The following is a 26,205-nucleotide window of genomic DNA, read 5'->3' as shown; positions in this document are numbered from 1 at the left end:
AGGCACGAATCAGTTTTGAGTTAGTGACTCCGCAGGAAGGGAGAGCAGAGGTGGAGCAGCAGGAAAGGATGGCGTTGGTTCACTCGTCAGGTCCCCAGCACCGCCCATGTCTCCTGCTCCGAGGCGTTTGCTCCCGAAAGCTACTCCAGAGGCTCAGGCCACACTCGAGGAGGCCACCCAGGGCACTAGGACACCTCGGGGACGCTTGCGGTTTGACTCCCGGTCTAGCCCATCCCGGGCCGAACCAATCCCTGGACTGCTCGAACTCACCTGCTTGACAGGTGTCGGAGGTCTGGGGCGTGACCGCGGAGGCGGGCGGGTGCGGTGGGCGGGAGCTGAGACTATGAAGCTCCAGGCGCATGGCACCCGCCGCCCAGTCGCCGCGGTGGCTGCCGGGATGCGCCGCAACGAATGGTCGCGCCGGGCGCAGCTTTGAGTGACCTTTCACCCGCGCCCAGCGGTCCCGGGCGGCGGCACAAGGCGGAAGCCATGGCGGAGGCGGTGGCTGCGGCTGCGGCGGGCGGGACGGGCGCGGACGCGGGCTCCAGTTCTGCAGCGGACAGGGAGCGGGACCGCGCCGGGCGGAGGCTGCGGGTTCTTTCGGGCCATCTGCTGGGCCGGCCCCAGGAGGCTTTGAGTACCAATGAGTGCAAAGCGCGGAGAGCGGCGGCGGCGGCGGCCGCCACGGCGGCGCCCACTGCCACTCCCGCCGCGCAGGAGTCGGGCACCATCCCCAAGAAGCGGTGAGTAGCGGCTCTGTGGAGCGAGCTGGCGGTGAGGGACCAGTCCGGGCCTGTGCTGCGGGAGGGCACCGGCGAGATGGGAAGGGAGGTGACACGGGTGGGTGGAAGGCATTCAGGTTCCAGAAAGTGCGGACCATCTCGTTTTTAAGAGAGCGTGGATGAGACCCTGGACACTGTCAGGAAGGGGGACGGATGAAATGGTGGATTTTGGTCACTGAGAGTAGTAGACCTGAAGAACTCTTATTGGGGAAGGCTTTCAGGGGACCCTTTTTCTTGGATTCATAATGCGAGAAATTCATTCTCTGTATGGAATTAATACTTTGGAAGCCAAGGTCTTGGAATAAATAGAAGGGGTTTTATTGTGATCCTCTAAAGAAATTTAGGTTCGTACCAAATGATGGATCTCTTCTAATTCGCTCAAGCTTCGGTGCGGGGAGAAGTGGTTTCTGGAAGAAGGTGCTGCTGACTGGTTTCTGTGGGGTAGATTTCTGCTTGCTTAGGGACATGGTCTTTGACTTTGAGGGAGGAAATCGAGGGGTGGGTTAGAAGCAATAAACAGCAGACACTAGTTAGTGATTTAGGGTGTGGTGGTAGCTACTGAGCTCTGGTGTAACCAGAAGGTGAAAGATCCTTGTCTGTGGTTGAGGTTGTTTGTAAGACATTTTGATTACGACTTTTTGGCGAAATGTTAAGCTCTGATGGAAGCCACAAGGAAAAGCTATTTTTTGAGATGTGGTTTTGTCAGCATGGATAAACTTTTAAAGTGGAAAAAAAAGTTGCTAATGTTTAATGTGTACTTTCAATGTGCCAGAGATTGTGCTAAATCTGTGACTTCTTTTACTCCTCTCCAAACTATGAGATAGGTGCAGTTATCTCTCATTTTACAGATGAAGAAATAAACAAGATTTAGAAGCCTGCTGCAGGATTGGCAGGTACAGTGTGTGGCAGATTAGATTTCGAAAGTGCGTCAAGTTGACTTTAGGGCCAAATTCTTGAGCAGTACTGCTTCCAATGAATTCATTCATTAATTCAACATTCATGAGTCCTTCCTTCAATACATGCTCACGGTACTAAGAATAGAGAGATTTAAAAATGCAGTATTTACTCATAAGGAACTGATAGCCTAGTAAAGTAATGTTATAACACAGTGAGATAAGAAACTTAGCTGATAACCATAGCAAATAGTCACTTAACCCGGATTTGGATATTTATTTGTTAGGGCAAAGGCTTTCCAGAGTAAGGATTGCCTGAGTAAATCTTGAAGGTTGTATTGGAAGGAGCCTGCCAAAGGAGAAGAGCTTTTTTTTTTTTTGGCTGCATTGGGTCTTTGTTGCTGCGTGTGGGCTTTTCTCTAGTTGTGGCGAGGGGGCTACTCATCGTTGCGGTGTGCGGTCTTCTCATTGCGGTGGCTTCCCTTGTTGTGGAGCACGGGCTCAAGGCACGCGGGCTCAGTAGCTGTGGCGCATGGGCTTAGTTGCTCCGCGATATGTGGGATCTTCCTGTACCAGGGATTGAACCTGTGTCCCCTGCATTGGCAGGCTGATTCTTAACCACTGCACCACCAGGGAAGTTCAGAGAAAAGCATCCTTGGTGGAAAAACTGTGTTCACAGGTAAAGCAGTGAGAGGTTGAATTGCTAAGAGTTAAGTGTTGCAGAAGGAGGTGAGAATGACTTGGGATGAGGGTTGGAGATGTGGTCTTGTTTGCAGGATTTTATGTGGGGTAAAACATAATTATATTTACCTTTTAGAAAGGTCACATTGAGGATTGAGTTGAAGGTTTAAACAGCTGAACATACAGTTTCTGGAAACATAGATCTGAGTTTGAATTTCTCCTTCACAATTCCAGCTGCATGACTTTGGGCAAGTCACTTAACCTATCTCAGAGCTTTAGACCCCTCATCTTTGAAAAGGAGGACAATAATTCCTGCTTTGCATTGTTGCTGTGAGAATTGGAAAATATAAAGTGATCAAGCGCTTAGTGCAATGCATGTTTCATAACCTCTCAACAAATGGGAGATGCAGTTTTGATTGAGTCCAGAGACAGGGAGACCATTTAGAAGACTATTATCCTAGTGAGAAATGCTGTGATTCTGAACTAGGGCATAATGTTTGAAAAAGTATTTGAAAAAGTATTAGGAGGTAAATTTTCCATAACTTGGTTACAGAGTGGTGGGGGAGGAAGGAATCAAGAATCACATCTTGGCCTCTGGCTTCATTTGAAGTTATATTAGCTGTGACTGGATTTAAAACTTTTAATTTTTCTAATGCCTTAATGTACATTTATGTCCATTCATTTGTGTGCATCTCTGTGATTGTACATTTATATGCAGGTTCACACTCTCAGAGCTAAGTAGGTAGGACAGGTGTTCCTTAAGGCTGGATTTAGAGGCCTTTGTCTGTAGCATTTGGAGAAAAATAGTAATGTTTGGAAGGCACATTGGGGTAATGGATGAGGCTTCTCATGGCTGAAAGTGACTGGTCTGGGAGGCCTTCTGTGGCTGTTCTGTGGACTGAAGTCCCAACTGTATGTAATCTATGCTATCAGTGGCTCTGGTCTTTCATTCAGGATTAGGTGTGGCTAGTGGTAAAATTTAATCCTGTACAACTCTTTTAAAGTTTGAATCAAAATATGAGGGAACACAAAAACTTGTATTCGATGGAACATCAGAAGCTTCTTCACAGAGTGATCTACTGCTTAGCTGGGGCTCAGTTTGCCAGCACCAGAGCTGAGCCTAAAGGGAAGGCAAGTGATGGAGCAGGAAGGAGCCAGTGTGTATATCTAGTAAAGTGTGAGTGTGACTATATGTCATTATTTTGGAAGCATTTGGTGATGTGTATTATTTGTATAATTCCTTCTCTTTTATTACCCTGGATGATGTCATTGGTTGTAATTCTTTTATCTCATGACTGATTATCATCATGGAATTGGAGGAGTAACTTCTTGAAACTCCACGCTTTTATTCCTCTTACAGAGTAGTCATGCACGTTAATTTACTCAACATTTCTAGAGTAGTTGCTTTATGACATACTGTCTTAGGTTGTCAGGTATTGGAGGTAAAGAAATGATAATAGTCCTTGGCCTCAAAGAATTCAGTATAGAAAGGGAGATGCACATGCCAGTACATTTTTGAGTAGAGTCAATGTAGATACAGGTATAGATGCAGCACAAAGGAAAGAAAGAGTGATATACTTTATCTAGGGGGTCAGGGAAAGCTTTCTGAAGATGGTTTAAAAATATGGATGATAGTGTGGTAGGTTGATTGGAAGGTGAGGGGAGTTTGTATTCCAGACAGAAGTTATAGCATATGGCAAAGCAGGGGGCCGTGAAGGTGCATCTTGTATTTGGGTAACTAAATAATTCAGTATTGGTAGAGGTGGGAGTAAAGTGAAAAGAGGAGGGCATAAGAAGGTCATGGAGGCCTTTGGCCTGTAGGTCATCAGTCCATTCATTCTTTCACTTGTTTATGTGTGAATGTTTGCTTACTATGCAACACATAACTGAACAAAAACTGCCGTTATTGGGCTTCCTTGGTGGCGCAGTGGTTGAGAGTCCACCTGCCGATGCAGGGGACACGGGTTCGTGCCCTGGTCCGGGAAGATCCCACATGCCGCGGAGCGGCTGGGCCCGTGAGCCATGGCCACTGAGCCTGCGCGTCCAGAGCCTGTACTCCGCAACGGGAGAGGCCACAACAGTGAGAGGCCCGTGTACCGCAAAAAAACAAAACAAACAACAAAAAAAAACCCCTGCCGTTATGGACTTACATTCTAATTGGAGTGGAGATAGTGAACAGACAAGTAACACAGTATGTCAGATGATGGTAAGTATGATGAATAAAAATGAAGCAATGTAGGAGGATAGATGATGGAGAGCCCTTGAAGGAATTAAGCCAGGAAGGGACATGATCAGATTGGGTTTGGGTTTGAGAGCAGTCACTTTGGCTACAGTGTTCAGAATGGATTGGAGAAGGATGAGGACGGATATAGGAAGATCCGTTCGGGGAGGCTGTTGTAGCAGAACAGGTGAGAAATAATGAAGGTTTAAACCAAGATGATGGCAGTGAGAATAGAGAGGAAAGGATGGATTTGCATTTTGGAAGTTAGTGCGTTAGGTGATATTTAAAATCTGTTACACTTGTCACATGGTCTCCTATGAGTTAGTTCTAATTACTTCTGTCCAGGAACATATATTCTCATTATTTGAAGTTGCAGAGTAGAGTTTTGAGGATGATCGTTTACTTTTGGACCTCTGTTTTCCTTTAAGTGCATGTTACTCCATGAACAATTTCTTTTTGCTCTTGCTTCTGAATGGAGTTTTAGATTCCTAAAAATCATAATAAATGTTAACTAAATATGTGACATTTTTATGCCTTGGTTTTGGATTTTTTCGGTTTTTTTTTTTAAGTTGCTGTAATGTTATGAAAAAGAGAAGGAAAAAAGCCCTTGTTCACATCTGTCTCTCCATACTGATAACCACTTCTCCAGTTGTAATTTTGGCTCCAACCTCTTTGTGGTTTGCGTTAGTCAAAACTGTTCTATGGCAGTTTTTACAGAGGTTATAAACTCTTATGTTTCAGATCAAAAGAATATCTGATCAAGAAAGCTATTAATTACTTAATTTACTTGCCCATACTGCTACTTATACACACCATTCTTTAAAAAATAATGTATTATTTAACACCTACCAGAAACCTTGGTAGATATTTTCCAGAAGGAAAAACCTGAGTTAACCTCTTGTAAATGTTTCCCAGGAGGACATCTGAAGCCTTTAAGAGCTGATGCATTTCTGCAACAAGGTTATTTGCACAAGTGACCTGACGTACGATTTAACGTCATTTGGCAAAATTAGAGCTTATTTTAGTAGTTATGTTGAATGAAATACTTAGCCTGCATTGAGTTCCTAGCGAGGAATTCTAGTAATAGTAGCAACAGGAGTTTTAATTTGATTAAGTCCTAATATACCAGGTACTCTCCTGAGGCTTTATGTACATTATCTCATTTAATTTTCAGAGTAGCTCTGAAAAGGTGACACTGTATGTATGTTATGGGTGAGGAAGTAGAGGCTTAGAGTAGTTAACTTGTCTAAAGTCATGCAGTTACGAAATAAAAGAGACAGCATTTCAACTCTGATCTGTCTTCCTCTAGAGGCTGCATTTCTTCCCCTATGCAATATTACTGCACTTGATGTTGTTCTCTAGGGGAAATTACCTACTTGGTTGTCATCAAGCTGTTTTCTTTGTCATCCAAGTTGCAAATCTTTTGTTATTGAATAGATCATGATCATATACAGTGTCATAATTAAGAGAACATTAGTTTATATTGTACTTATTATATAAATTATAAAATATATGATCCTGTCAAAATGAAATTCATAATATATACAATGGAATATTACTCAGCCATAAAAAGAAACAAAATTGAGTTATTTGTAGTGAGGTGGATGGACCTAGAGTCTGTCATACAGAGTGAAGTAAGTCAGAAAGAGAAAAACAAATACTGTTTTTATATGGAATCTAAAAAAAAAAATGGTTCTAAAGAACCTAGGGGCAGGACAGGAATAAAGATGCAGACATAGAGAATGGACTTGAGAACACAGGGTGGGGGAAGGGTAAGCTGGGACGAAGTGAGAGAGTGGCATGGTCATATATACACTACCAAATGTAAAATAGATAGCTAGTGGGGAGCAGCCGCATAGAACAGGGAGATCAGCTCGGTGCTTTCTGTCCACCTAGAGGGGTGGGATAGGGAGGGTGGGAGGGAGACGCAAGAGGGAGGAGTTATGGGGATATATGTATATGTATGGCTGATTCACTTTGTTATAAAGCAGAAACTAACACAACATTGTAAAACAATTATACTCCAATAAAGGTGTCTAAAAAAAAAAAGAAAGTATAATGCATTGTTTAAAAAGATAGACCAACCTGTTTCCTTTTGTGAGTGAATTTTGCCATTTGACTTGTGAGAGAAAATGGTATCGAGAATAAAAGGGAAAGAGGAGGAGGAGGACTGTGGAAGACGCCAGATCAGAGGAGAAAGGAGGAGAGGAGAAGAAGTAATGGGGGATTTACTGCCTGGGTGTAAATTAACTATATTTGGACTATAAATGAATAAGAAACCCTGAAGACTTAATCTCCATGGTTATTTGGTATCATACTTCTCTTAGATTGGAAGTATCATTTTGAGATGGACGACATCTTCTATAAATAGACTTCATTATGTCAGGAAGTTTCTACTATAGAGCCATCTACCTTCTGGTCACTTAATAAAAATATCTACTAATAAATTAAGTGATCTCTTTTTAGGATGCAGAGAAATGGAGCGCTGTTGTAGTCAGATGAGATACTTTATGGAACCGTTTAAAAGCAAGTGCTGGGGCTTCCCTGGTGGTGCAGTGGTTAAGAATTCACCTGCCAATGCAGGGGACTCAGTTTCGATCCCTGGTCCAGGAAGATCCCACATGCCGTGGAGCAACTAAGCCCGTGTGCCACAGCTACTGAGCCTGTGCTCCAGAGCCTGTGTGCCACAACTACTGAAGCCTGCGCGCCTAGAGCCTGTGCTCCGCAACAAGAGAAGCCACCACAGTGAGAAGCCTGCGCAGTGCAATGAAGAGTATCCCCTGCTCGCCACAACTAGAGAAAGCCTGCGTGCAGCAAGGAAGACCCAACACAGCCAAAAATAATAAATAAATAAATAAATAGCAAGTGCTAAGCAAGTATTACTTCTTTTGGTTTTATTTTCTTATTACTGAAATAAGATACTAATAATAAACTAATCTTCAACAGATTATGTTAATTTCAAATCCAAACCAAATTAAGGTATTCTAAGTAGGGTTTACTCTCTTTATTTGTTGGGCTTTAGGGGTAATATTTAGTTATACCTCTGTCCCACATCTGAGTTCAGAATCAGTTGAGAAGTAAGACTCAGAATATAGACAGATGGAGTAAAAATGTCAGCTTTATTACCAGTAAAGCTGGTTGGAGTATATGGCTTGGATCTGGGCTACCTAATATTTACCCTGAATTAGCTATGCTCAGTCACAGGTAGTGCTGGACCACATATTTCCTCTGCAAGGGCAGAGTCGGCTCTGGGAAACCTCATACATGGCACTGAGAGACTAGAGTATAATCTCTCCATAGCCGATAGATTGGAGAGAGAGAAAAACAGCTGACCCCAGGTGCTTAGTGCCTCCTCTCAGAAGCCACTAACCAGGTAAGTCACTCTTCCCATGAGAAAGAGTGAATGTGTGAGGGCTGGGGAGAGGCCAGGACTGTTACCTTTCTGAAGTCCCTCCACATGGGAAACTGGAGGCTGGAGAATGGAGGTTTTGCTGGAATGTTTTTGGAGAAATTAAGGGAAAGGGCTGAAAACTTTTTGGTAAATAAACAGTCTTCCACCTATATCATTTGCATGTATTATCCACGTTGCCTACTGAATATATTATAGTTTCCTTGGTAGGGCAGTTAGTGTCCTCCAGGAGGATGTCTAAATCAGCCTTTCCAAGCTGTCTCTTATTTCCTTGATACCTACTGTGTACTCTAGCTACATACCAGAATTATTGCTGTTACCAGAACATGGTCTTCCCTTCCCCTTTTCTTTTTTTGATACGTTAGTGTGTCTCAAAGTATAGTACACATAGCAGTGATGGTCCTGAGATAATTTGGGGTGGTACAAACCTTATTTGGATAGTTATAAATGTTTGTATATATACTTATTTTTGTTAACCTTTATTGAACTTTTACAAATTTATTATAAAAGTAAATGCATAAATCTGAAGTTTACAGCTTACTTTTTTTAAAAATTTTGTTTTTGGCTGCATTGGGTCTTCGTTGCTGTGTGTGGGCTTTCCCTAGTTGTGGCGAGTGGGGTCTGCTCTTTGTTATGGTGCATGGGCTTTGCATTGCAGTGGCTTCTCTTGCCGTGGAGCATGGGCTCTAGGTGCGCGGGCTTCAGCAGTTGCAGCACACGGGCTTAGTAGTTGTGGCACGCAGGCCCTAGAGCATGCAGGCTTCAGTAGTTGTGGTGTGTGGGCTCAGTAGTTGTGGTACGCGGGCCCTAGGGTGCACAGGCTTCCGTAGTTGTGGCGTGCGGGCTCAGTAGTTGTGTCTTACAGGCTCTAGAGTGTAGGCTTAGTAGTTGTGGTGCACTGGCTTAGTTGCTCCGCGGCATGTGGAATCTTCTTGGACCAGGAATCGAACCTGTGTCTCCGGCGTTGGCAGGCAGATTCTTAACCACTGTGCCACCAGGGAAGTCCCTTTGCTTAGCTTTCTTAAAAGAAAAACATTAATGTCTGACTTTGATTCTCTTCTCTTAAGCATTCGTATATTTAATTCTAGGTCTTTCTGTAGTTAAAATATGCTTACTCATTAAGGAAGGTTGTTACCATTCTAGGTAACTGCAGTTACTTTTGACAAGGGAGTTTTGCCTCTTGAGTGAGATCATCTTAACACTCACTAAGAAAAATACTGTGTTGTAAATAATATTTGGCCTTGCCAGCATATCTCAAGTTACTGACCAGAGATTTGGGTCAGGATGCTGACCGGATTCTTGTCAGTAACTTTACTGGGACTCTCCAAACTCTATTTATAGTTGCCATGTCAGCCACCTCATAGCACCAAGTGGGGAGCGTTCATGTATTTCAGGCCCTTGTAATCAAGTAATACGAATTATTTAATTTTTATATTTACAGTTTGCAACCACAGATTATGTGGTTGGATTTTTCATTTCTTCTAAAGACGTTTGAACTTAATAGGAATCCAGCATCAGGGATATTAAAATGACACCCACTTGAATTCTATTCTGCTGTCAACTCATATTTTATAAATTACTGTCCACTAGAGCTTTCTGTGATGATGGAAATGCTCTGTGGTCTTCACTGTCCAATACAGTAGCCACTAAGCACATGTGGCCATTAAGCACTTGAAATTAAGGGGCCAATAAGCGGCTAGTGTGACTGAGGAGCTGAGATTTAAATTTTGTATACTTTTAATTAATTTAAATTTAAGTAGGCACATATGGCTAGTGACACTATGTTAGCACAGCTATAGTTTGAAACTTAACTCATTATCTATCTTTTCTTGTTCCCAAATGAAGTTACTGTTCTGAGTTTTCTTATTTCTCTAAATATTAGCACCAGTTCTATAGTCACATCCTTCAGCCCTTACTCTTGAACGTCTTTCCATTTTTTTTTCTTTTTTCCAACTTTTAAAAATTGAAGGATAATTGACTTAACAATGCTATATTAGTTTCAGGTGTACAACGTAATTATTTGATATTTTTATGCATTACAAAATGATCACCACGTTAAGTCTACTTATCATCTGTTATCATACAAAATTATTACAATATTACTGACTTATAATCCTTAATTGTACATTACATCTCCATAACTTAATTTTTTTTAATAACTGGAAGTTTGTATTTCTTAATCTCCCTCACCTATTTCACTCATCCCCCGCAATCCCCTTCCCTCTGGCAACCACTATCAGTTTGTTCTCTGTATTAATGAGTCTCATTTTTTAAATTTTATGTTTGTCGTTTGTTTTGTTTTTTAGATTCTACATATAAGTGAAATCATGCGGTATTTGTCTTTCTCAGTCTGACTTATTTCACTTAGCATAATACTCTCTAGGTCCATCCATGTTGTCACAAATGGCAAGATTTCATTCTTTTTTATGGCAAGTAATATTCCATTGTGTGTGTGCCATATATTTTCTTTATCTGTTCACCTATTGATAGACACTTAGGTTGCTTCCATATCTTGGCTTTTGTAAATAATGCTGCAATGAACATAGGAGTGCATATATCTTGGATCATATGGTGGTTCAATTTTTAGTTTTTTGAGGAACCTCCATACTGCTTTCCATAGTGCTGCCCAATTTACATTCCCACCAACAATGCACAAGGGTTCCCTTTTCTCTGCATCCTCAACAGTGCTTGTTCATTGTCCTTTTGATAATAACCATTCTGACAGTTGTGATGTGATAACTCATTGTAGTTTTGATTTGCATTTCCCTCATGATTTGTGATATTGAGCATCTTTTTATGTGTCTGTTGGACATCTGTATGTTTTCTTTGGAAAAACGTCTATTCAGGTTCTCTGCCAATTTTTAAATTGGGTTGTTTGGGGCTTTTTGATGTTGAATTGTGAATTCTTTGTGTAGTTTGGATGTTGACCCTTATTGGATATATTGTTTGCAGATATTTTCTCCCGTTCAGTAGGCAGTTGTTGATAGTTTCTTTCACTGTGCAAAAGCTTTTTAGTTTGATGTAGTCTCATTTGTTTGTTTTTGCTTGTTTCTCTTGCCTGAGGAGACATATCCAAAAAAGTATTAAAACTGTTGTCAAAGAGTGTACTGCCTGTTTTTTTTCTAGGAGTTTCATAGTTTGAGGTCTTAAATTTAAGTCTTTAACCCCTTTTGAATTTATTTTTGTATGTGGTGTGAGAATATAGTCCAGGCAGATTCTTTTGCAAGCTGCTATTCAGTTTTTCCAGCACTATTTATTGAAGGGACTGTTTTTTCTCGCCTCCTCTGTCATAGATTAATTGAACATATAAGTGTGGGTTCATCTCTGGGCTCTCTGTTCTGTTCCATTGATCTATGTGTATGTTTTGGTACCAGTACCATACTGTTTTGATTACTGCAGTTTGAAATCAAGGAGTGTAATATCTCTGGCTGTGTTCTTTCTCAAGTAGAGAAAGGTGCTTTTGGCTATTTGGGGTCTTTTGTGTTTCCATACAAATTTTAGAATTATTTGTTTTAGTGTGAAAAATGCAATTGGTATTTTGATAGGGATTGCATTGAATCTGTATATTGCATTGGGTAGTGTGATTGTTTTAACAGTATTACTTCTTTCAATCCATGAGCACAGTGTATCTTTCCATTTGTTTGAGTCATCTTCAGTTTCTTTCATCATTGTCTTATAGTTTTGTTTTTTTTTTTTCTTGCGGTACGCGGGCCTCTCACCGCTGTGGCTCCTCCCGTTGCGGAGCACAGGCTCCAGACGCGCAGGCCCAGCAGCCATGGCTCACGAGCCCGGCCGCTCCGCGGCACGTGGGATCCTCCCGGACCGGGGCACAAACCCGTGTCCCCTGCATCGGCAGGCGGACTCGCAACCACTGCGCCACCAGGGAAGCCCGTCTTATAGTTTTAAAGTACAAGTCTATTACCTCTTTTGTTAGGTTTATTCCTAGGTATTTATTCTTTTTAAAAATTAATTTATATTTATTGATTTTTTTGGCTGTGTTGGGTGTTCGTTTGTGTGCGAGGGCTTTCTTTAGTTGTGGCAAGCGGGGGCCGCTCTTCATCGCGGAGCACGGGCCTCTCACTATCGCGGCCTCTCTTGTGGAGCACAGGCTCTAGATGCGCAGGCTCAGTTGTTGTGGCTCATGGGCCTAGTTGCTCTGCAGCATGTGGGACCTTACCAGACCAGGGCTCGAACCCGTGTCCCCTGCATTGGCAGGCAGGTTCTTAACCACTGCTCCACAAGGGAAGCCCTATTTATTCTTTTTAACGTAGTTTTAAATGGGTTTGTTTTCTTAATTTCTCTGATAGTTCGCTATTAGTGTATAGAAGTGCAACATATTTCTGTATATTAATTCTGTATCCTGCAACTTTTCTGAATTTATTGATGATTTCTAGTAGTTTTTTGGTGGCATCTGTAGGATTTTCTATATGTAGTGTCGTGTTATCTGTAAACAGTGACAGTTTTACTTCTTCCTTTCCAATTTGGATTCTTTTTCTTGCCTGATTGCTGTGGCTAATACTTCCAATACTGTGTTGAATAAAAGTGGTGAGAGTGGGCATCCTTGTCCTGTTCCTGATCTTAGAAGAACTCTTTCAGCTTTTCATTGTTGAGTATGATGTTGGCTGTGGGTTTGTCATTTATTATGTTGAGGTATGTTCCCTCTATACCCACTTTTTGAGAATTTTTCATCATAAATCGATGTTGAATTTTATCAGTAGCTTTTTGTGAATCTATTGAGATGATTGTATGATTTTTACTCTTCAGTTTGTTAGTGTGGTGTATGTGGAAAATCAACCATCCTTGCATCCCTGGGATAAATCCTTCTTGATCATGCTGTGTGATCCTTTTAATGTATTAATATATTTGGTTTGCTAATATTTTGTTGAGGATTTTTGCATCTATGTTCATCAGTGATATTGGCCTGTAATTTTTGTTTGTTTGTGGTGTCTTTGTCTGTTTTTGGTGTCAGGGTGATTTTGGCCTTGTAGAATGAGCTCAGAAGTGTTCCTTCCTCTTCAATTTTTTGGAATAGCTTCAGAAGGATAGGTATTACTATTCTTTAAATTTTGGGTAGAATTCACCTGTGAAGCTGTCTGGTCTTGGATTTTTGTTTGTTGGGAGATTTTGTTTTGTTTTGTTTTAGCTACTGGTTCAATTTCATTACTAGTAACCAGTCTGTTCATATTTTCTATTTCTTCCTTAGTCAGTCCTGGGAGATTGTGTTTCTAGAAGTTTATCTGTTTCTTCTAGGTTGGTCAATTTGTTGGTGTATAGTTGTTTGTAGTAAACTCTTTTTATCCTTTGTATTTCTATGGTATTGGTTGTAACCGCTTCTTTTTCATTTCTGATTTTATTTAATTGGGCCCTCTCTCTCTCTTTTTTTTTTCTTGAGTCTGGCTAAAGGTTTATCAATTATATCTTTTCAGAGAACTGGCTCTTAGTTTTATTGTTCTTTTCTATTGCTTTTTACTCTCTTTCATTTATTTCCACTCTGATCTTTATTATTTCTTTTGTTCTACTAACTTTGGGTTTTGTTCTTTTTCTGGCTCCTTTAGATGTAAGGTTAGATTGTTTATTTGAGATTTTTCCTGTTTCCTGAGGTAAGCATGTATTGCTATAAATTTCCCTCTTAGAAATGCTTTTGCTGCATTCCATAGATTTTGGATCATTGTGTTTCCATTTTCACTTATCTCCAGGTATTTTTTGATTTTCTCTTTGAATTCTTCAGTGACTCATTGATTGTTTGGTAGCATGTTGCTTATACTCCACGTGTTTGTGTTTTTTGCAGTTACTTTCTTGTAGCTGCTTTCTAGTCTCATAACATTGTGGTTGGAAAAGATGCTTCATATGATTTCAATATTCTTAAATTTATTGAGACCTGTTTTGTGGCCTGGCATGTGATCTATCCTGGAAAATGTTCTGTGTGCACTTGAAAAGAATCTGTATTCTGCTGTTTTGGATGGAATGTTCTGTATAGGTATTAATTCAATCTGGTCTAATGTGTTGTTTAAGGCCAGTGTTTCCTTATTGATTGTCTGGATGATCTGTCCATTGATGTAAGTGAGGTGTTAAAGTCACCTACTGTTACTGTGTTGCTGTCAATTTTTCTTTTTATGTCTATTAATATTTGTTTTATGTATTTAGGTGCTCCTATGTTGGGTGTATATATATTTACAATTGTTATTTTTTTGGTTGGATCGATCCCTTTATCGTTATGTAATATCCTTCTTTCTCTCTTTTTGTTTTAAAGTCTATTTTGTCTGTTTTAAGTATTGCTACTCTGGCTTTCTTTTCATATTCATTTGCATGGAATGCCTTTTTCATACCCTCACTTTCAGTCTGTGTGTGTCTTTAGATCTGAAGTGAGCCTCTTGTAGGCAGCATATATATGGGTCTTGGCTTTTTTTCTACTCAGCCATTCTGTATCTTTTGAACGGAGTATTTAAAGTAATTATTGATAGGTATGTACTTATTGCCATTTTGTTCATTGTTTTGGGGGTGTTTTTGGTGGTTCTTTTTCTGTTTTTTTGTTTCTTCTTTTGCTCTTCTCCCTTGTGATCTGATGATTATCTTTAGTGTTATTTTGGATTCCTATCTTTTTTTTGTGTGTATCTATTAAAGAGTTTTGGTTTGTGATAACCATGAGGTTTATATATAGCAATCACATATACTTGGTTATTTTAAGTTGTTGATCCCTGAAGTTCAAATGCATTTTAACAATCCTGCGTTTTTACACCCTCCCCCATGTTCACTATTTGTGACATCATATTTTACATTCTTTCGTGGATGCACGCTTATTGTGGATACAGATGATTTTTCCTACTTTTGTCTTTTAACCTTCCTACTAGCTTTATAAGCAGTTGATCCATTACCTTTACTGTATATTTTGCCTGTGCCAATGAGATTTTTCCTTTTGTTCTTTTCTTTTTAATAAATTTATTTATTTATTTTTGGCTGTGTTGGGTCTTCATTGCGTGCTGGCTTTCTCTAGTTGTGGAGAGTGGGGGCTACTCTTTCTTGTGGTGTGCAGGCTTCTCATTGCAGTGGCTTCTCTTGTCGCAGAGCATGGGCACTAGGTGTGCGGGCTTCAGTAGTTGCATCACATGGGCTCAGTAGTTGTGGCTTGCAGGCTCTAGTGCGCAGGCTTAGTAGTTGTGGCACACAGGCTTAGTTGCTCCGTGGCATGTGGGATCTTCTTGGGCCAGGGCTTGAACCTGTGTCCCCTGCATTGGCAGTTGGAATCTTAACCACTGCGCCACTAGGGAAGCCCCTCCTTTTGTACTTTTAGTATTTATTTTTCTTCTTTTTTTCCTTTTTTTTTTCTGGCTATGCTGCGTGGCATGTAGGATCTTAGTTCCCCAACTAGGGATTGAACCCATACCCCCTGCAGTGGAAGCACAGAGTCTTAACCACTGCACCACCAGGGACGTCCCAGTACTTTTCATATTTCTAGTTGTGGCCTTTCATTTTCTGCTTAGAGAAGTCCCTTTAACATTTCTTATAAAGGGGTTTCATGGTGCTGAACTCCTTTAGCTTTTGCTTGTTTGTGAAGTTTTTAGTCTCTCCTTCAAATCTGAATGAAATTCTTCCCAGGGAGGGTATTCTTGGTCTAGGTTTTTCCCTTTTATTTCTTTAAATATATCGTGCTACTTCCTTCTGGTCTGCAGAGTTTCTGCTGAAAAGTCAGCTGATAGCTTTATGGGAGTTCCCTTGTCAGTAATTTGTTGCTTTCCCCTAGCTGTTTTTAATATTCTCTCTTTATCTTTAATTTTTGCCATTTTAATTACAGTGTGTCTTGGTGTAGTCCTCTTTGGGTTGATCCTGTTTGGGACTATCTGTGCTTCCTGACCTGAATGTTTGTTTCCTTTCCCAGATTAGGGAAATTTTCAGCTATTATGTCTTCAACTATGTTCTCTGGCCCTTTCTCTCTTCTGGGACACCTATAATGAGATGTTAGCACACTTGACGTTCTAGAGGTCTCTTAAACTATACTCATTTTTTAAAAAATTATTTTTTCTTTTTTCTATTAAGCTTAGGTGATTTCCACTGCTCTGTTTTCCAGTTTGCTGATCTGTTCCTCTGTATCATGTAATCTGCTGTGGATTTGAGTGTATTTTAAAATCTTGGTTATTGTATTCTTCATCTCTGGTTCTTTATGTTTTCTATCTCTGTTAAACTTTTCACTGTGTTCATCCATTCTTCTCCTGAGTTCTTTGAGCATATATATGATCATAACCTTGGACTCTACTGGGGAGATTGCTTATTTCCACTTTGCTTAGTTCTTCTTTTGGGGTTTTGATTTGTTCCTTTGTTTGGAACATATTCCCTGTTTCCTTTATCTGCCTCATTCCTGGTGTGTCTGGCTCTGTGGCCTGGGGAATCCTGGGGCTGGTGCTTGTCCACTGTGGGCGGGTCTGGGCCTGGTCTGGTGGTGGTAGTGGCCAGTTCCCTGGGCAGCTGACTGTGGGGCTGGGGGGGTCTTGGGTGCCTGCCCACTGGTGGGCGAATAAGCCCCAAGTGCTAATATGCTAGAGGGAGGACTCCAGAATGGCACTTTCCCGTACTGTTGTTTTCATACTGTAGAATGAGCTCCCCAAAATGTCTGCACCAGTATCTGTCCCCAGGGGGAGTCCCAGTTGCCTCCTGCCTCTCCCGGGAGGCTTGCCAAGATCAGCAAGCGGGTCTGACCCAGGCTCCTTTCAAATTACTGCCTGTGTGCTGGGACTAAGAGTGTGTGAGATTTTGCACGCACCCTTTGAGAGTGGAGTCTCTGTTTCCTCCAGCTCTCCCATACACAGGCCCCACTGGCTTTCAATGCCAGCCATTCTGGGGCCTCATCTTCCCAGTGCAGGACCCCAGGCTAGGAAGTCCGATGTGGGCCTCGAACCCCTCACTCCTTGGGGAGAACTTCTCCATGGATTCCGTTATCATTCTGTTTGTGGGTTGCCTATCTGAGGATGTGGGTTTTGAGTGTACCATGTCTCTGCCTCTTCTACCAATCATGTGGTTCCTTCTTTATATCTTTAGTTGTGGAAAACCTTTTCGGCATCTTCAGGTGATTCTCATAGATCGTCGCTCTGTAAATAGTTATTATCTTGGTGTGCCTGTGGGCGGAGGTGAGCCCAGGGTCTTCCTACTCTGCCATCTTGGCCATGCCCCTCTTTTCATTCTTTTAACATTGAACTCTCTTTTGAATTATTCAAATTAATTCTATGGTCCCTCTGCTGCTTTTGTACATGTTTGTCTTGTGTGATCCTCACAATTACCCATTTTATAGATTAGTAACTGAAGTTCATAGACACTTGCCAGGTAATAGTCACTTGTTACCTAGCAAGAGTAGAGCTTAGATTTGAGTCCAGACCTTTTCTCTCAAGTCTAGAGCTTTTTCCTTTATACTATACTGATATAACCAAGTCGTATTCATTTTTTCTTCACAATCTTTCTCACATTCACTTTGTGCACTAAACAGGTATTTATCAGTCATTTGTGTTCTAGGTGCTTAGGTTGTATCAGTGAACAAAATGGACAAAGATTTTGCCCTCATGGAGCTTATGTTCTAATGAGTGAAATGGGTAATTATTTATTATGTTCAGTTAAATTGTTAAGTCTCTTAGAAGGTGGTAAGTGCTGTGGAAAAAAGAAAAAGTGGAGCAGAGTAAGGAGGAAGGTTCAGATTTTAAACAGGATGTTATTGGAGAACATGGCATTTGAACAAATATTTGAAGGTGACAGAATTTAGCTGTATTCATATCTAATTAAATGAGTATTCCAGGCAGAAGAATAGTCAGGTGAAGTTTCAAAGGGGTGAGGAGATGGCTAAAGAGTATCCAACTGATTTAGGGTGCAGGCACCCTAAGGGGAGGCGCACATGTGTCATATTAGGAGGGTAACAATGAGACTGGTGTAGCTGGAGTGAAGTCATAACCTCCTACCCCCAACCACTGTTTAAAGTCTGTACCTTTAAAATCTCAGCTTCTAATTTACCTGTCTCTTCTGTTCTAGGCAAGGTCTCTTATTCACATCACATTTTCTAACTTCCACACCTTTTCTTGTGCCATTCTCTAAAAATCCTTTGCTTATTTGACACCAGGCTTCAGGGTTTATTGTTTTGGGGATCTTTTCTTTTTGTTTTTGAGAATTGAGGGGAGGGCACTCTGGGTCTGTTACCTCTTCCCTGTGATTTCTCACATTATGAACAGTAACTCTTAAAAGAAAAATACTGTTAAGTATCATGCAATGTAACATCTGGGCCTGGAGCCTTACTTCATTTAAATCAGTTGGATACTCTTTAGCCATCTCCTCACCCCTTGAAACTTCACCTACCCAAGTTTGTTGGTGATTTATTCAGTGTTTTCTGTGTGCTAAGCACTGAGGAGGATTAGAACATAGTTTTTGCCTTCTGGGACTTGCAGTTCTACTAAGGAAGAGTGATGTGTATTTTATTACTGCAAGGTGCTAAGTGCTATAACAGATGTATGAGAGGGAAACGGTGACTGGTACAGCAGTGGAAGGGCAGCTTCATTTCAAAGAAACATAGATTGGAAGAGTATTATTCTATGTCACGATGGAAAAATTCTTATATCTGAGGGTGAAAACATTGATGAGAAGATTTGGATGATCATAGAATATATTCCCAGTTTTTCCCCATTTTAAAGAATGCTATGATAACCTTTTTACAATTAAATCCTTAAGAATTTTTTTAAGGCACATTTTTAAAAAGGGCTTAGCATTGGAACACATGATTCATTTACTTTGTTGGCAGAGTCAGAAATAAAGGACAACTGCTTGTTTGGACTTAATTTTGACCAAAGATAAAGAATTGGACGTGATTGGAATCCTAGGAGAAATACTGCTGTTGTATTTGAGCTGATTTCTATCGTATATAATTTAAGAAAGCAGCTTTCTAGAAATTCAGATAAAAGGAAATTATATGTTTTGGCCTGAGTTGCTAATGGGAAACCAAATAATGACCATAGGAAGCCTAGGAAACTGTTCTTTACCCTGCCTGGGCCTCTGAGGTGATGAGAAGGAGAGAGAGCTGAGGCAAGTGGCTTAGATATGCCAATTTAAACCGCTTATTGTTATCAGTAAATAATGTATACTCCACACTTATTCAGTTGGCTCAAACTTACCGTTTGGACACATCCCTCTATATGAGGTGATACGCTTTAAGGATTATAGTCTTAGCAGTTTCCTTTTTCTCCCAACATATTATTTTGAAAAAATTTAAACATATTGCAAAATTGAAATCATAGCTTGATAGTTAAGGAGTGTTGGAGCCAGAAGACCAAGATTTAAATCCTAGGTGTATCGTATGCTGTTTATGTGACCGTGGACAGTTACTGACTCTCAACCTGTTTTCTCATGATTTAAATAGAGATAATAACACGTATATCACTGGATTGATGTGAGAAGTAAATGAGATAATGATTGGAAAATGCTTAGCTTTATTTTACAGCATTATGCAATACTGTTACTGTTGCAGTAAACTGTGTAGAAAGGAGTAATAAGAATCCTGTGCTGAAATAGTTTCTGAAGGTGGAAGCACGACAAGAAGTGGGAAGTCGTCAGTGGAAACCATGGCATTTTAATAGCAAGAACAAATTTCTAATAAATATCACCTTATGCATTAGAGAGGAAAGGAAGAACCGGAAGAGTAAAGAGCATCAGCAGTTTTGCATACTACATAGTAGGCTGCTGGTCAGTATCATGGACATGTTGGTCACCCTTACGTTATTTCTCATTTTGCAACTCTTCTCATTGCTCTTAGGAGTCACGGCCCACTGCTGCCTCTACTTGGTATGTGGCCTTGGTGACCACATATATTGGAATGTGAATAAACATATTATTGTCTGAAAGACAAATTATTTGATAAATCGTTCTCTTAATTTTTATGCTTTGTAAATGTATTAACTAGGAAATTTCCATAACAGGTCAACTTTCCAAAATTTGGATCAGAAAATATTGTCTCCGTGTAGCTCTTGTTCCCCCCTTCCAGGATAATCCTTTGTAAAATTTGGATATAGATCTGTCCACCACCTCTGTCATGTAACCAAATCTCCATTTCCTGTTATCCCTTTCCTCTGTCTTCCACAAGGTGAGTGCCCCCACTTTGTCTTCTTGCTGCCCTGTTCTGTTGCAAAACTCTACTCAGGTCAATCCTCTCCTATAGTGCAGTGAGCTTAAAGTTTTAATTTTTTTCCCCTTCCTCCATATCCATTCCCTCTTGATTTTGATAGAGTTTGGGTGAGAGCAGCTTGATTTTAAATCATTTACATTATTGTTGACTATATTTCCCACACTGTACGTTTCATACCTGTGACTCATTTATTTTGTAACTAGAAATTTGTACCTCTTAATCTCCCTCATCTATTTCTCTCATCCCTCCACCCACCTCCCCTCTGACAACCACCTGTTTGTTCTCTGTACCTGTGACACTGTTGCTATGACTTTGTTCATTTGTTTTGTCTTTTAGATTCCTACATGTAGGTGAAATCATACAGTGTTTGTCTTTCTGTCTTACTTATTTCACTTAGTATAATACCCTCTAGGTCTGTACATGTTGTCGCAAATGACAAGATTTCATTCTTTTTTGTGGCTGAGTTATATTCGATTATACATGTGTCAGTCACGTCTTTGTAGGTTGCTTCCATATCTTGGCTATTGCAAATAATGGTGCAGTCAACATAGGGGTGCATATCTCTTTTCAAATTAGTGTTTTCATTTTCTTTGGATAAATACCCAGGAGTGGAATAGCTGGAGCATATGGTAGTTCTATTTTTAATTTTTTGAGGAACTTCCACACTGTTTTCCACTAACACTGCATGAGGGTTCCCTTTTCTCCACATCAGGACTCTGCTTTTAAAATGAGCACCCAGGGCTTCCCTGGTGGCGCATTGGTTAAGAATCCACCTGCCAATGCAGGGGACACAGGTTTGAGCCCTGGTCCAGGAAGATCCCCCATGCCCCGGAGCAGCTAAGCCCTTGCACCACAACTACTGAGCCTGTGCTCTAGAGCCCGTGAGCCACAACTACTGAGCCTGCGTGCCACAACTACTGAAGCCCATGCTCCGCAACAAGAGGAGCCACCACGATGAGAAGCCTGCGCACCTCAACAAAGAGTAGACCCTGCTCGCCACAACTAGAGAAAGCCCGCCCACAGCAATGAAGACCCAACACAACCAAAAATAAATTAAAAAAAATAAAGTGAGCACCCAAGGTGATATTTATACTCCCAAGAAGTTTGAGAACCTCTGTGGTTGTGACTGGGTCCTGATTTTAATATTTCCTTTTCTCTCCCCCCAAACTTTGTGGGGTTCACTTTTTTCTGTGAGTTTTCCAGAAGCAAAGGGAATTAATCCCAACTACCTGTCATTCAAGGTAGAAGTGGCTGCTGCTTATTATTATTGTGATTATTTTAAGTAAAAAAAACATTTGTTACAGCTAGAATGCTATGGATATCAAGCAGACGTGGACTTCAGTCTCAGCCTTTTTAGGGTCTTGTCAAGAGTATTGAGTTGTCCCCTGGAAGACAACTTGTTCCCTAAGAAAGGGAACTCAGAGGCTTGGTTTTCATGGTAAAATGACATACAGATTTTTAGAGACATTCATATTCTCTTGTTCAGTTTTATAGTTTTTACAAAAATGAAAGGCTGTATCAGAAATGGCCTTTGGTCGCTTACAGGTTGGTCAGTAGCTTGTGATCAAGTTCCTCTTCCAATTACTAGCAAGCAGGAGGGAGCAGTGAAAGTTAAGTAACATTTTCACAGTTGGTTGTAGAGAAATTCTGGAATTGATTACCTAAACTGCCACATTGATTAGTTTACAGGTGGACAGTGGAGAAAACAAATTATGAAATTTAAAGTATAGGTCAGGGAGCACACATGGTCAAGGGAAGTATACATTCTTGTTCTTTGTCTTTTGCTAAGATAACTACCTGATATTGATTTGGGCTGTTTTCCTCATTACATAGACCAACACATGAGGGTGAACAATAGAATGGTTGTGCCTTTCCAGGCCTTCAGAATGGCAGATACCAAGTTTGTGTGAGTGTGTGCATGCCTAGCACAAAATATTTGGAATATGTATGACTATATGTATGTATGACTATAAGTATGAATGACTAATGAATGACTAATAGTCTGTATTTCCATTTTCAAAGAGATTATTCAAACAATAATGAATTTCCAATTGGTAGAATTTGGTAGGGTGTAAGACAAATTTGGGGGTCAGGGAACATCCCCGAGGAGCCTGCAGTGAGTAATGAGTGCCAGATTATTCTGCCAAGGGGTAAGGCTGGCCTTGCTTTATTTATCCCAGTCCTCCCTTCTTTTCCAACTCTTTGTGCCTCTGTCTATAAGATTTTTTCCCCCATACCTGTATATTCCTTTTTCTTCCATCCATTAATTCATTGTGAGTATAATAGGAATTGGACCTTGGGGATACAACTTTTGACCCTTGAATTCAGGTTTTAAAAACTTTCTTCACAGTACCAGATTCTTGTAAACTATAAAGAGTTGACTGTAGGAAATTAAATATGTATTTGATATGCTGTATGTTTGAAGCTGACTCATTTGTAATGGAATTCTATCATTTAAAAAAAACCCAAAACTTGTAGAGATTGCTAAGTAACCCAACAATGGGTTTTATAACGAACCATCGTGGAATTTCTGTATGTATGTGAAAAAAACAATTGTCCTTTTGGAACAGAGAGAAACTTCACTGAGACTCAAGGGCTGAGCAGCGTATTTGCTTCAGGTTCAGAGTTGTGGTAATCACAGTCCTTTAGTTCATGGCATTTGCCTATGAACAAATGTGAGGCCTCTTTTATTTTTATTTCCTCAATCTCTGGTTTCTAATCCCATCTCCCCTCCTCCCATGGGCACCCATGAATGTTCTTAAATACATGTGTATGTGTTTTATAAAATATGCAGTATTATTTAGCGTGTGTATTTTTATTTGCTTAAATTGTATTATGCTGTAGATCATATTGTTTCTCCTTTTGTGTTCACTACTATTTTAAAAAATCTCTTCATGTTTCTGTATATATATCTATCTCCCTCTCTGCTTCTGATTGCTGCATAGTGTGTCAGGGAATTTACTTACCACTCATCCAATCCTTTAGTGATGCCTCCAGCTACTCTTACAAATAATGCTCCAGAGACTATATCACACATGTTTCCTTATGGAACTGTGTGTGAATTCCTCCCAAATGTATACCCAGGAGCTGTATAGTTGGGCCATAGAAATGCCATTACCTATGAAAAGTTAGCACACCATTGCTCTGTGGAGTGGTTTACCAGTAATGCTTTTCTGTTTCTCTTTTCCATGTTCTTGCTGACAACTTTCTGTGTCTAAAGTCTTATATTTTATCCATTTTACACTATCACATTGGATAAAATTAGAAAATTGATTGACTTATTACATGGAAGGGCCACATTTTTATTATGGCAACTAGAGTTTTAATTTAGGGGATATTGAGGGAAGATTGAAATTCCTGTTGAAGTTCACAGAGTTGCATGATAATGTCCAGGTCTTGCAAGGAGAAGCACACTGTTGTCTTGTTGGGCACGAATGTTATCTTGTTGACCTGTCCAGAAACCGGATCTTGTTAGGGTCCCAGAATCAATCATAGTAAAGTAGTTTGACTTGTGTTAACTACCTTCACTAGTGACCAAAGTTAGAGTGCCAATAGACAAACTCATGATGAAAAAATAAAATTGTCAAGCCCCCTGGACATTTCAGTTGGCCAGTTTTTCTCTGTAGGAAATAAAGTATAGTTAGAAGAGTTAGTGAGTTTTATATCAGGGCAAGAGGAAATATTCTATGATTCAGATGTTTGATAGTGTCAAGCTTTCAGAGCCTGATGCCATTTATCTTTTTTCTAAGTCATATTTTTTAACAGTCTTAGAACTGCAAGATTTGTTGTAGCAGTGTAAATTAAGTGTGATTATCTATCCATGTCTTCTGTTTGAGTTTTTCTATTCTTTTTTTTGTAAAGGGGCTTTCTTTTATAGTACACATAAATTATTACACTTATAACTAAGCTACTTGGATTAACAACTATTTGAAAGGGGATTAGTTGCACTGTTAGATTGAGACAATAAGCATTGTAAATAGTTGTATGGGAATTTTGCTACTTAGTTTTTAGAAATAATTTTGTAGGACCTGTAGACTAGATGTGACCATGGTTTTAAATGTATTTTAAAGCATACACATTTTAAATTAAATTTAGAATTAAACAGTATTCTGCAGATTTCTCCCCTCATTAGGCCTTTATATTTCTAATGAGAACTCAGCTTCAATTTTTTTAGATAAAAGAAGCTAGTAGGAAGATTGTTTCATTTATAGGTAGTTTTTGGTAGCATATCTTTTCAGGGAAATATTCATTTTATTTAGCAGATCTTGGTGTCTTTCTCATCGCTTTTATTTTTTTACTTCACTTTCGTGATTTCCTTTGGATTATTTGGGTCTCAAAGTAATTAAACACATTACCAGATAATGAGGATTTTAATTAGCACCAAAAACTCCTTGAAAGATCAAAAAAATTTTTTTAAACTTCTACAGATTATAATACATATGGAATTAATTTGAATTTAACTGATACTGAGCTTTGTTAGTAGAAATCCAGCATTGGGGCTTAAGTTTCATACTTCAGTTTTTATTTTTCAAAAGCTCTGAGATCATATGATCTTTTTCTCATTGTTTAAATTAGAAAATATAGATAACAATTTGGTTTTTTCTGAACTGAGCAGTGAAGTATCTTGTATTAGAATTTTGATTTTTGGAATTATATTGGAAAAATATATATTTTTGTTATCAGCTAGCTGAACTTTTTTTTATTGCTAACCCCAAATAAAAGTAGCTCAAAGCATATTTTCCTTTTCTTTATTTTCCAGTGAAAACTATCATGATTAGAAATAGTAATGATAGGAACTATGCATTTATATCGGGATGCTTGCAACATGTAATAGTGCTTAGAAAAATATTGATGTGATGAAGAGTTTCCTTTAAATCATTAGTAGAGGAATAGTAATCTGACTTAATCTGTGTTTGTACAGAGACTTAAAAATGAAAATTTCCCATTTTAAGAATAAAGAAAGGAACTCTGGTTTTGATAAAGATAATGTTAAATCTAAAATTTCAGTTAAAAATGGTGCAAAAATCAGCACTGGGAAATTCAGAATACTGAGTATGTATAGCATGGGAGAATACTGCCACCTTGTGTATGTGTGGTGCTATTTTAATGTCTCCTTTTTCTTTTGTTATGCCAGCTAATACAATGTGCTTTTTCACTATTTGATACTGTGGTCAGATGTGTAAATGTGTAAAGCATGGACTTGTGTGTGTGTGTGTGTGTGTGTGTGTGTAGTAAAATCAATCCAGCTTTTCTTGTTTCTTGGAGTGGGGTGGGGGAGTCTTATATCTTGAGGACATTAAATTTGTAGTTAGCGCTAAGAATTGGAAAGTGTGAGAGATCAGTTTGGTTAGTTGATTTCTGTGGTTAGTTGAGAATTGAATTCTTTTATTTGAATCTTATGGAAAGTTGGTGATTCTTTGATCATTCTTCATTTCGGTGCTTGTAGTGCTTTGGAATCATTATGCTGAATGGCAGAATTCATTATCCTATAGATAAAGGGAGTACAAGGCATTGGGTATCCTAATACAACCAGATTCCTTGATTCTTAAATGTTTTCCTTTAGGTCAAGTGCAGAAGAATGACTATAATAATGACATGTAATAGTGCTTAGAAAAATATTAATGTGATGAAGAAGAGGTTCCTTTAAATCATTTTAACTACCTGAGAGCATGACTTAGTGGGTTTCGAATATTACCTTTCTGAAGAGAAAGAATGACAAGACTGGGAGTTCACTTTCTGATGCTCACAACTAACTTAGCGCTGTAATCATGAGTACTTCTCTGGGCACACATTTCTTCATCTGAAAAATGAGCAGTTGAACTGGATGGTTTCTAAGGACCTTTTTAGTTTTAGAATTCTATGACCGTGTAAAGTTTTACTCTAATTTTTAAAATGTTAACGCTATAAAATGCCCTTCAGTGTACTCATTACATTCTTCTATATAAGAAGTTATTTTAAAGTTTAATGTAATCACATAGTTAAGTTTAACTGTCATAGAAAATATTAGTAACTTGAAGGGATACATGTATATAAAAGTTTAAAACCAGAAGCCTAGGAAATTTGCCTACGTTTTATTTAAT

At 39.5% G+C, this 26,205-nt stretch overlaps 1 protein-coding gene across 2 annotated transcripts in view; it reads left to right on the top strand.

Annotated features, from left to right (window-relative positions):
• The first annotated feature begins 291 nt into the window (after window positions 1-291).
• Window positions 292-26,205, top strand: part of AGPS (alkylglycerone phosphate synthase) — a 141,205-nt gene continuing 115,291 nt past the window's right edge. Inside the window, exon 1 of one of the 2 annotated variants that reach the window (XM_032638171.1) lies at window positions 292-743. In XM_032638171.1, the coding sequence (XP_032494062.1) occupies window positions 412-743 (332 nt within the window). In that variant the 5' untranslated portion in view covers window positions 292-411. The remainder of the gene's footprint in view (window positions 744-26,205) is intronic. The other variant, XM_032638170.1, reaches the window with a different exon arrangement.

Source organism: Phocoena sinus, chromosome 7, assembly GCF_008692025.1.
Source record: "Phocoena sinus isolate mPhoSin1 chromosome 7, mPhoSin1.pri, whole genome shotgun sequence".
NCBI classification, from domain to species: Eukaryota; Metazoa; Chordata; class Mammalia; order Artiodactyla; family Phocoenidae; genus Phocoena; species Phocoena sinus.
This window is presented reverse-complemented; position numbering and strand designations above follow the sequence as displayed.